The following is a 12438-nucleotide window of genomic DNA, read 5'->3' as shown; positions in this document are numbered from 1 at the left end:
AGGCAGCAGCCGGGACAGCAACAGGGAAAGGCTGGGGCACGGGGGAGGCCGGGGACGGTGTCCCAGGGCCCCGTCCGGGCACAGCACGCCCGAGGGGGGAAGGCCTGTTAGTCCGGTTCCAGCATTAACCCCAGCTGAAACTGCACCGGTGATGTGCAGGGAAACCAGGCCTAAGCGCTCCGCGAGGCGTTGCCTTTGCAGCAGGACGGCAGCAGAGATGTAGGTTAAGTCCGCCTGGCAGCTGCAAAACCCTGTGGAGGGAGCAGCTTTTCCCAAAGTGCCAAGCACAGGGAATTTCACAAAGCATTTCCCTCCCCCAGCACTCGTTGCACTTGCTCAGTCGGGCGCTCATCTGCAGCAAGGCTAATGACATCTTTGCATCTGCTGCTGAAACTTCAGCGTTACGCCTTCTCCTACAACACCGTGTTCCAGGTGGAGGGCTGCGGCAGGCAGCGCTGCTTGCAAGCAACCGACGGCCCAATCCGCCCCGTGATGCCATGCACCCCCTTTCCATAGAGGCGTAACTCAAAGGGTAAAAACGAGCATTACAGCACACAAGGCCTTGCCTGTTAATAAGTTTCTTTTCCCTGCACACATGGTCACAGAGCAGGAAGAGATCACAGGGGAAGCAGAAATTGCTTCTTTTAACCAGGTATATATAGAATTTTCCTGTTACACCTATAGCTTCTTATTCCCCCGGGCTGGCACTACCTAAGTCACGTTGCCAGCTGCCACACAGCCCACGTGGCAGCAACGCTGGAGAAGACGCCAGATGTTCTGGTGCGAAGGGGCTCAAGCAGCCTCAGTTTGTCTTGGTGTAAGTAAATATTCTTCCACTCGTTTTCTCCAAATTCCTCGCCGAGTCACTGGACCGCCAGCTGCACAGGCCCCCTCCCACTTCCGAAGGCCTGTTACGCACACGGGCGCGTAACCGAGCAGACAGGAACTGGCTGCAGAGAGGGGTCACCAGGCTTACCCAGCCAACGTGGAGACAGTGCTACGCCACCCCCAGCACTGCTGCCCTCCCGCTTCCCACCTCCTGTTCCACACCTTGAACCACCAGATCCACTCAGATTACAAAGGCAGCAATCTTTATTTTCCGAGACATTTGTGTGCCCACACTTAAAATACCCCAAAAAGATTTTTAAAAAGTTTAAGAGTTCCAAATGTAAGTTCCTGATAAACAGAAAAAGAAAAGGGCAAATGGCAAGTCACAAGCAAGACGACTGGCAAATCCCCAGGCAGAAAATACTCTCTTCCCATCTCCCTTTGGCCTCTAACCTTTAATTCCTTGTAATAACCGTGGTCTCCTGGGCCCCTCAGCACTTCAGCCTGGCACCCAGGCACAGGAGTGACTGTGCAAGCCAGAGGGGAAGTACTAAAAAACGTTCATCAGAACAAGTTGCAGCTCATGTATATGGGGGTGGCTCATCAAGTCTCATCCAACCCTCAATTAGGTGACACTGCTTTCCACACGAACGTAGCTTCCCATAACAACAGGACTCTTCTCGTTGGCACCGTTTAGGGAGGGAATGGAAACACGGCAATCGGGCCCTGCAGGACCGCCCTTGGTGGCTGGCAGTTTCATGAGATGGGGCGAGCAGTTCTCACAGCCCACGACCCCATTTCCCAAACACGCACTACCGCTGTTCAATCCATGCCGGCCATGGGCTCCGCAGACTGCGCTACAAACTAAAATCAGCTTAACCCACCCAGCAAGGGAGGGGAAAAAAAAAAAAAAAAGTAGTTGGGGGAAGCACTTTCCACCAGAAATAAGGAGGCAGTCCCACACCTGGAGGGAAAGCAAGTCCTCCTCTCAGCAGCACTGAGCCCTTACATTCTCTCAGCTGCTCAAGAAAACTCAGTTTAGGCTGCATGTTACTGCACTTGTTTGAGCTCCCCATACCGACCACGTACTTGTAGCTAACCCTTCAAACCTTACAGCACCAGGCTTTATTTGCCTTAGTGCTGTGTGGAAACTGACATGTTAGTTCTTGAGAGAGATTTAACAGATGAAAAACAGCTCAAAGAGCAAGTGATCCAATCCAGAGAAGAAAGTTAAGGCATCAATGACACATTCACTGCGACTCCTAACAAGCTGCATGGCACATGGCTGCGAGTAAGCATAAGCTGGCACGTTTTATGTTCAGAGAGAACAAGGAGCAATGCCACGCTGCAGTCAGAGCCTCTGAAACAAAAACACAGAAGCAGCAGAGCTGGGTAGAAAAGAGGGCGTTATCTCCTCTGCCTCCTTACCCATTCCCACTGAGCCAAGTGTCACAACCTCCGTGCAGTCAAAGCGGTTCTGCACATCCGTGCTCCCCGGCTACCTTCCCAATGGGAGCGTTATCTGGAGTGCCACAATAGTGCTACAGACCTTGGCCATTCTGACACAGCCCCCAGCGTGCAACTGCAAATACAGCTACTCAACCGCTAAGGTGGATTTAGACTCTGCTTCTCCAAGTACTCTGGTTAGTGGCCTCAACAGGAGTGAAGGAAGAGGAAGGTAGGAATTTATTGCAAGGTGAAACCATAAAAGAAGGAAACAGAAAAGAGGAACCCTGTCACACTGCAACTGTGAACTGGAAATGTCAGGTGGGGGTGGGGATTACAGCCAGAGGGTTCAAATCAGTTGTTGCTCTTACAGTAACTAGCCAAAGGCAAGTTACAATACTTGCCATTTCACAGGTATCCGAGTTAAACTGGCTAAAAAGAGAAGTGGGAGGTTAAGATACAAGAGAATGATTCCTCTTTCTTCTACTAGATGGGCAGGAAACAGAAATGAAAAATCACTGCCAGCCTTTTAAAATAAGACTGTAGAAAATTTAAGTCTTGGAGGTCACTCAAGTGGTGCCAGTAACACCAGCTCAAGGATGATTCCAAATTAGGGGCCTAAGCCAGAATTAGAAATAAAAGGGGGAAACATCCAACCATTCTCCCGCATCCCCACACTGGCGCTGCCTGCCCCACAGTGGGCTAGGGGAGGTAGCATTCCAGGCAGGCTTGACATCCATAATGTCCACATGCCCATCCAAGCCATTCTGGTTTATAAATTCCCAAGAAAACATTCTCAGTCACTTTCAAACTTGACAGAATTGACTTGGGTCGATATAGTGCCCCCACGATAGCTGCCTCGTTTTTTCTTTGTCTTCTCATGGCGGAAAGATTTGCCTTTAGTGAATTTCAGGATATTGTTAGCCTTCTCACCCCAGTCACCAGCTGCTCCTTTCTGTGAGGGATGAAGGGGGAGAGGAAAAAGAAATTCAGGGCAGTACCCAAGAGAGTAAAAGCAATGCTTGGCACTTCATCCTACCCAGCAAACACCAGTACATTAATGCTGGAGCTGACACCACTCTCCCACACACCCCCTGCCAGCTACTCACCCACTTCCTAACAGCGCCTCCTGGTGGAAAAAGTTCCCACCAAAAAGACTGCCCACAAGCACACCGAGGCTGCTCTGCTGACGTGTATTTGCAGAGGCCAAGTGTTACCACTCTGGACACTACCCATAGCCCTACCTTTGCCTCAAAGGAGTTATCAGCAACACGGGCATCCACCTCAATCTCTTCTTCCCTTACACGGCGGAACGGAGAGGCTGGCTGTTAAAGAGAAAGAAAACGAGATACAGTAAGCACATACATGCACGTGATATTCCCTTAGTGACAACCTCCTTCCCTCCTTGCCCTGCAAATATGGAGTCCTGTTCAGGTCACCTCAATCTTTAGTAAGTGTTTCTCAGATTCCTAATCTTTCCCTTCTTCAGATCAGGCAGCTCAGGGATGTTTCTGTGCGAGCATATCCAATCAACCTTTGCCAGAATATTACTATGCACATATGTGGACTCCCTAGCATTCTCCAGACAAGGTTCAAGTGCTTGAGGAGGGAGCAAAAATACAAACAATCCTGTGGGCCCAACCTCCCCCCAAAAAAGCCTACTTGTTCAGGAGGCAGAGATGCTTCTCCCACCAGCCATCACAGTCCACCCTCACTCACCCGTTTCACCTTGGGAACTGTGTGTGGCGTTTTGGCTTTGATCTTTGCCTTTTTACTGTGTGGTGTCTCTGGCTCCTGAACATCTTCCCTCTTCTGTTTCTTCCTGATCGTGCCTGTTAGATGTACAGCAGTAAAACCAGAGGGAGTAACTGCAGTGTTGGGAAAGGTAAGGACATCTCTCCCCCAGAATGCAAACCCAGTGTTGACACAGGCATGAGAATCAGTCCCTGCATTACCTCACCCCCAAAACAGACTGCTGTAACAGACACTAATAGCCATTCTGGGTCAGCAAGAATTTTGCCATCCTATCCTAAAAAGATAATTCTGTGGAATGGGTACCTCCATATTCATGACCTAGTGCACGTGAGAAAATTCTGTTGGTTAAAATTTGCCAGTTCTTGGAGTCACACAGTGTGCACTTGCACACATCGTTGAGCGCGTTCAAAGCTGTTTTCCTCCTGGAGGCATCAAGATTGAGATTGTGCATTGGGGCATCATCTATGGCCGTCCCACGTAACACAGACAAGGTCCTCCAGCAGTCTGCCTTGCTGTCACTAACAACCTTGTGCATGCACAGACAGCGACTGGCAACAATCGCACAGAAACGTACTTCAGGTTACCACAAATTCCATTGCCAGCAGATATGCAATACAGACAAAAAGTATCACAGCAAATTAAAAACTAGCCCTTCCCTCTCAGTACTGCACCAGATGGTGTAACCTAATAGGACACAGATTAGACCAAATATTGTTTAGGAAAGGCTCCCATTCATGCTTAGCTCAGCAATATTGCCTGACAGACCCACTTCCCAGACTGTAGGTAGTACCTCCATTGACTTTTCCAGTCTCTTCTTCAGAGCTGCTTTCACTGCTGCTACTGCTGCCACCAGCTGCCTTAGACTTCAGGTTGTTTGCTGCTGGTGTGGATGTTTTTGCTTTCCCTGTGGAGGCAGGGGTCTTAGAATTGTTCTGTGCCCCTTTTCCTGCCTTTTTGGGCTTCTCATCCTCTTCACTGGAACTATCAGATGAGCTGCTGCTACTACTACTAGAAGCAGCTGCCTTCTTCCCCACAGTTGCTTTTGCCACCCCTGGAGATTTGGTGGCTGGTTTCACTGCTGGCTTCTTGTCTTCTTCTTCGCTGCTTGAACTATCAGAGTCAGAAGTGCCTGCTTTGGGAGCTGGAGTAGAAGGTTTGGACACTGGCTTACCCACTTTGCCAGCTAATTTAGCTGAAGCGCCTTTCTTCTTCTTCTCATCCTTAGAGCTGCTGGAGCTGCTGTCTGAATCAGAGCTACTTTGTGCTTTCTTTGTGGCAGCCTGTGACTTCTTTGTTGCAGGGGTTGCTGCTTTAGTTGTGGGCTTCACAGGGGCCTTCTTGTCTGAGCTATCAGAGTCTGTAATAGAAAGGAAAAGAATAATGAAGGCGAAGCCCCATTCCTTCAACATGAAGCTAACACACAGGCTCAATGTTGACACACAGTGCATTTCATAAGCTGCTTGAAACAACATTGCAATGGGTATGCCTGTCCAACTGTACCCTCCTACCCTGCCTAGAAACACAGAGGTCTGAGCAAGCACAACATGCAGGTGGAAATTCTGCTTTTCTCCTACCCCAGTACCTGAGCTGTCTGAGGAGGAACTGGAGTCTTTCTTTGCTTGTCCAGGCTTGACAGCTACTTTTGCTGGTTTGGAAGTATTCTTTATCACAGGCTGTTTAGCTGGGAGCTTACTCCCTACCTTCCTCTTATCATCTTCAGAGCTAGAATCTGAACAACACAAAAAAAAGGATGTTCTTTAAGTTAATAAGCTTCTGGTGCAAGTTACTTTAGTAATAACATGTATATAGCTCATGGGGAAGTGAAAAGCAAAATGGTTTGTGGCCCGAGGCTGAGCCACTAGGTAACTGGCAATAAGCAGCATTCAATGAACACTTGAATGGTTGGGGACAGCATTCATCTTCCCATGTATCTTCTTTGCTGGGAGGAAGTGGAAACAAGCAGTTTAACTTCTACACTAATGCATGCACAAGGAAGCAGATACTGGAGAATAATGTAGGAGAAGAGGTACAGAATAATGGACTGGAGAAAGTACTGATGTCACCAAGAACAAACTCAAGGAGAACATACATCGAGGAAAGAAGCTAAAGATCAAAGAACGGGCAAGAAATTAGGAGATAAAATTGACAAAGCAGGGAAAGTGAGGCAGCAGCACAGTATCTCATTTTAGCTTTCTATTTCCTGTATCAGATGTGTTTAGCAGTAGTCTGAGGATGGACTGGAGACTCCTGCATACAAGTATGCCTTTGTATTGTGTGTCACAGCAATCTGGAATGCTAAGCCAGATCTTTTCCAACATTTCTGAATACTTTAACAACAGTAATCAAAACCCTGTCAATTTGTGAGAAACTAGGCAACAAAACCAGAAAATGCAGAACTCCTGCCACTTGTTGAAGGGTCACACAGCCTAGTGCTAGCTGTCTGCAGACAGGCAGGCAGGCAGCTGCCGCCCACAGTCCATGCCGTGGCACCAGAGATGTCGAGATATACAACAGGAGCACCTTGAGCTTGAAGAGGAAATGTAGCACATTGGGAACTTACAGGGGAAATACAGCACTGCAAACCTTAAACCTGATCAACAGAAGACACAAAGCACACTGCCCCCATTTCTAGGGTCACATTAGGAGAAGGCGTCTTTTGAGTCTGTTTTGAATTTGGTACACCAATAACATTTTTTATTTTGGAAACTTCTCCCAAACACAGTGGGATAACGGAAACCAAAAATCTTAAAGACACGGATCCTCGAAAAGTGTAACCATTAACCTTCCTGGAGAAACCTGATACACGATGCCCCACCCTTTCCATCCAGCAACATGCAGACCTTTCTGCACTTGCCAACGGCCTCACTGGTGTCCCACCGTCAGACTTCACTCTGCATAGCAGGCTGCTATTTTTCACTTTCACATCTTGTTAGCTATGGAGACTGTGAAGCTTTCAAGCTCATACGCTAAGGCTCTTAGCAGATACACCCCTTACACAGCAACCTGGCCAATAAACACATTAACACAAAAATCAAAACTTTACTTCTTGAATTACCTGAGTCACTGTCAGAACTGGATTCAGCCTTCTTGGTAGTCACAGCCTTGTTTTGGGGGCCAGGGACTGGTTTAGCTACTACTGCTTTGCCTGCAAAATCAAGTTTAAAATGAACAGGCCATACTCACATCAAAACCTTTATCCCAAGATCCAAACCTTCCCAGATGTGAAAAAGCTCCCTTCTCAGTGCACAGCCATTCAGCCAGCACATTGGAAGCCAAGCAAAGATCTGGCCAGCTGCAGTAACAGGCCTGGCTTACTCCCACTAAACTAGATCCTGATGACTTTTCAGATCAACACGTGCAAAGTAATCCAACCTATGCACAGTTTGGATTCACAGGCTGTATATACAGTGTTGTTTGGGACGTCTTCATATTACTTGGAAGCTTCCAGAGAAGCAAATAGCAACATGAACCAAAGTCAAATGGCGTTTTCAAGGAAACTGAGATATTGCTAAAACATTGCACCATGTAGTACTTCCTCTGCAGCCTCCTCTCCTCACAACATACCTGCTCCTCCCTTTGGGGGCACCTGCTCTGCCTCATCACTACTGTCTGAAGAGTCACTGCTCTCAGCCTTTTTTGCAGGAGCCTTGGCAAGGCCTTTCTTCGTCTGCGTAGCTTGAGGAGGTGGTACAGCACTGTACTGACCTGTGAAGGGAGACACAGCATTCAGATGCCTGCGTGATAATGCGAGCAGCACATGAGATGTCAGCTGTAGTTGGAATAAAACACTTCCACTATTTGGTTCCATTTATTCCCATTCTGTAGCTACAATCAAAGATACTAGCTTATAATTTGAAAGGTTACACCCACCCCACTGCTACCTCCTGTTTCTACTGAGAGTTTAACTCTCCTCTTGGGGTTCAGCTGACCTAACCATCTCTGCAGAAGTTTCCTCTGCTCTTTTAGAAGAATGGGAGCTTATGCTGCCAAACTTTTTCAGAGGGAAAAAAAAAAAAAAAAAAAGTTGATTGTTTTCATTTACTGCCTTCTCAAATCCTCTGGTTAGAGAACCAGATTGAGTTTCGATGCTTGATCCACCACTCAGATCAGCTCTCTGCTGGAATCCTAAAAGCACTATACTAGATTGAACAGAGACCCATTCAGCCCATCAGCTGGATTGCAACTGAACAGCTCTGGATACTTCACAAAAAAAACGTAAAAAAGCTTAAACTGCTGCAGTTACAGAATAACCAAACCACTGGCAAATTACTTCCCAAATCCTGGCAGACAGGGTACCTGCCGGAAGAAGGTACTTAAAGGCTACCTGAAGACATGCAGCAAACCTAGCAGAGTCACTCTGTCAGTCTCTCTCACTCCCCATCCCTTGCTGAGGAAGGATCTGAATTGTAAGCTTAGCCCCAACAGCACACATGAGAGCTGCTGTACTTCTGGTTCACCATCCCACCACCAGCACCACCTGGAACCTTGTGTGCGGCAAGACTTGTCTGCGCCCTGCACGTGCTTCTCCTGGGACAGCGGGACTAGCAGAAAGCATCCTCCCACGTAGCAGCAATGGTATTTAGTACTTACCAGACTTCGGCTTTTGTTTTGCAGGTGGCTTTTCATCGTCTGAGCTGTCAGATGAGTCCTCACTGCTGGAACTTTCCTTGGCATGTTTGTTTTTCCCTGGACACGCTTGAGTGGCTGCAGGTTTCGGCAGAGGTGATTTCTTGGGAACAGTCTTCTTATAAGGAGGAAAGAAAATACATGTTTAAAAAAGAAGCCACAGGAATCTTGCGGGGACAGCTGGATGTGGATCTTGTTTAACTGTATGCCTCACTTCAGAGCAAATTTTGAAGACAAAGGGAGAAAGATGAATGAAGATTCTCAAACGTGCATTTTAGGAAACATGAGTATCATGATCTTTCTGGCCATTCTGCTGTTCTATGTTGCATGAATCCCTAATGAGAAGCTCCTCTGACTGAGGTGTACAGAACTGACTGAGATTGTAGCAACTGCCCCTTGATTAAACACAGCAATGATGTGTTGCAGAAAACATTTTTAAACACTCCCTAGTGGAAAACTCAAAGCTACAGATAGCTAAGCACAAGACAGTCATGCAAAAGTGAACATATAATGGAGACTACAAGATATGGATATGACACGATAAGATGTTTTCCTGTAAAAGGAAGGAGCAGAGGAAGCAGTAAGGAGGTATTAGGGAAGAAAGCCAGTGCATGGAGAGGTGCTAGAACACATAATACCACCGTATAAAGAAGGGGGTATAAAAGCCACAAATGCTGTGCTCAGCATCTGTGTAGTCCATGCCTTTGTCTACACATTTCACAGTCCCTGCAAGATAGACAGTCTTGCTAGACTTCTACAGTGTTCATGAAGTTGTTCCATAGTCTAATTTACCTTCTTTGGTGCAGCCTTTTCCTCATCAGAATCTTCACTACTGCTACTACTGCTTGCTGCTTTTCCATTGACCACCTTGGTGGCCGCCTGGGCAGCTTTACTTCCTTTTAAGATAAGTAAAAAGGGACATTAGAAAATATGCTATGGTAGATAAGGGGTTATTACATTCAGCATAAAGTATCAGAGAGAAAAGAACCACGGGAAACCAATAGGGCAGATTAAGGCAGTACTGCAAAACTGTTGTTTTATCCCACTGCAAGCTTAGGCAAAGTCTTCAGAAAACTGTCCATTCTAGCTCATTGGAAGTTTGACTCATAATACACAGTAAGTGGTACCCGATTTAGGTGTTGCTGATTTTGGAGGCTGTTTCTTTGGTGCTTCTTCATCTGAGCTACTTGAGTCAGAGCTGGAACTCTCCGCTTTCTTCTGAGGCTGGATTTTGGTTCCAGCTGGCTTCACCACAGGTTTTGCGCTTTTCTGAACAACAGGAGGGAAAACTAATTAGCCCTTGTAGCCATGAAAAGAAAAAGAGGCTAATACGTGGGACACATGTACAGAGACTATAAACAACTGTCTTTCACAGAGGTCACCATTTTTACTTAGAAACACCCCTCTGCCTAATGATTAGGGCCTGAAAATCCCTAGATAACAATTTTGCTCTGGCAAACCTCCCACAGCCCATGGGAGACTTCCTTTGCACCTCAGTCTCCAGTTCTGCTTCCTCAAAATGGGGCAGCTCTGGGGCTGGCACTGTTTTCCTCCTTCTCCCGATCACTCTAGTTTGTATACTGAAAATACTGACTGGGCAACTCTGGTCGCTCTCCTCTAGTATACAGTGACATCATTGCTCGTCCCCCACACTTCTCAAGACATGACTGCAGCAAGAAAAAGGAAATATTCTCCTTTTATATGTACACATATATGTAGAAAAATATCAAAATTATTTTAACATATAAATAAATCTTTCTCTGCAAAAAAGTAAGCCCAGGCAGACCTAGGATAAAAGCAAGGAGCAGACTTGGATATGAAACAAAGTGGATGCTGAACATGAAATCAATTTTTCACAGGACCAGTCCAAATGGCACAGTGTCCACTACAGAATTGTCTTCTGACATTGCACCTGCAGTAGTCTGGGCACTGCATAGTTCAGGAAAAGCAAGCCTAATTTCAGAGAGAATTCTGCTGGTCAAATTTGCTATTATCCATCACCATCAAACATGTGTTAAAGAGGCTAGAAAGAAAAGCTGACCTTTGCTGGCTTCTTCTCCTCCTCCGAGTCTGAATCGTCACTGGAGTCCTCACTGCTACTCTCTGCCTTCTTGGCTGGAGGAACTGCTTTTGCCTTGGGCACAGCTGCTGCTTTAGCTGCAAATAAGGGACAGCACATCGATGATAAGTTAATTCATAACTTTCATGTACCTATATCCTGCACTAGTGTGTACCAGGGCAAAAGGATATACCAAGGTCATTAAACCATGACTGAAGTACGTAACAATGACTTTATTTCTTGAGCAGGGTGCAGCAGAAGACTCCAAAATAGGTAGGCAAGAGGATAAAACCAATTCTAGATTTTATCTTTGTCATGTACTCATTTAAGTGCAGACTTCAGTCACCAAAAAGGACACCCCACAAGGAAACTGTCCCCACAGAGATAACATTAACTGGGTCCGCACACCTTCCAGCTTACAAAACCCCTCTGAGCAAGTGCAGACTTGTAAAGAGAACGACTGCAATGCTGTTTTAAGGTTCCAGACACTTTGCTTAACACGTTTTAGTCAAATCTACTCCTTCCTGGTTACCAACTGCTTTTTAGTAACGTGGAGCAAAAGAAATAATCAAATAAAAATCAGATCTAAGTTCAAATTCAGCTTTAGGATGGCTCAAGTTGAAGACCAGTTTTCTTTCTGTGTCTCTCCTTGCCTACTCCTCCTCTCCCATGAATCTACTGCTAGATACGCACAAACTTGCATATACTGTGATTAAGGCAAGGCCTAAGAACAACTCCAGATAAAAAGGGAAAAAATACAGCTCACCACATACAGTGGAGGGACATATTTTTTAACAGCACTAGGGACACAGGCTTGAGAGAAAGGAGGGTAGTAACCTCACATAGGCAGCAGGTGAGGATGCTTGGCATTTCTCTGGAACTTGAGGATACAGCGTACCACATCAAACAGGTCACGGGGCCCACCAATACAGAAGAGCCTGATAAATCCTACCCGTGCTGGAGTTGTGTCAAGTTACGTGTATTTTAACAAATGTGAAAGCACTTTATAAAACCTGAATGGGTTTTCCTACAATAGCAAGATGAGAAACCATTCTTTAAAGCTCTCAGTGAAACTGAGAGTCCCTGGAAAATAGCACAGAAAAATCATGAGGTGGCTACCTCCCGTGAAGAGAGTACCAGCCTAATCTACCTGCACTCAAACCCCAGTTTCACTCGATGTTTAAATCAACACATAATTTGAAAGTGCTGAAGCAAATAGGAGTAACCCTGCCAAGACATCATATCAGCAAGTGCTTGGAAAGCAGAATCTCAATATAGACAAGGTAATGAAGGTGCTACTTCAACAGCACCTTCAAAACTCAATACAGCCCAATGCCTTCACCAGTCTCAGCCAAAAGAGACAAACTGAATGTCTAAAACCTTCTAGCAGACACAAACCCTGATGTGCTTAAAATATAGGTGGATAAAGAGATCACCCTTAGCTAGGATGGACATACCTTACCTATCACGGGCAAAGGACCTGCCAGAAACACGATCAGTCAATACAAACCCAGTCCTTGATGGCTGCTGAAGGACATCTAACGAGCCTCTAACGAGCCGAGCTCTATGCCCAGCCGAGGAGCCGATGCCAAACACAACCCCGGCCTGCCCAAGGGCCGCTCACAAACCCCACCTGGCTTCTTGGCGGGGGGCGTCTCGTCCTCCTCGCTGGAGCTGTCATCGCTGCTGGAGGCCGGCTTCCTCTTCGCCTGGGGGCCGTTGGG

At 46.6% G+C, this 12438-nt stretch overlaps 1 protein-coding gene across 1 annotated transcript; it reads right to left on the bottom strand.

Annotated features, from left to right (window-relative positions):
* Nucleotides 1-1113: 1113 nt before the first annotated feature.
* On the bottom strand, nt 1114-12438 carry NOLC1 (nucleolar and coiled-body phosphoprotein 1; the record flags this gene model as incomplete). The annotated part of the gene is made up of 12 exons (XM_035897400.1): nt 1114-3229; nt 3519-3599; nt 3994-4106; nt 4820-5386; nt 5612-5758; nt 7085-7174; nt 7594-7734; nt 8620-8773; nt 9448-9551; nt 9783-9924; nt 10697-10812; nt 12348-12438. Coding segments are annotated over 12 exons (1905 nt in total), but the record flags the coding sequence as incomplete, so codon positions are not given.

The sequence above is a fragment of the Egretta garzetta genome, unplaced genomic scaffold (genome assembly GCF_000687185.1).
Source record: "Egretta garzetta isolate BGI_Z169 unplaced genomic scaffold, ASM68718v1 scaffold56, whole genome shotgun sequence".
Lineage (NCBI taxonomy): Eukaryota > Metazoa > Chordata > Aves > Pelecaniformes > Ardeidae > Egretta > Egretta garzetta.
The sequence above is the reverse complement of the archived record's forward strand: the minus strand, read 5'-3'. Positions and strand labels throughout refer to the sequence as shown.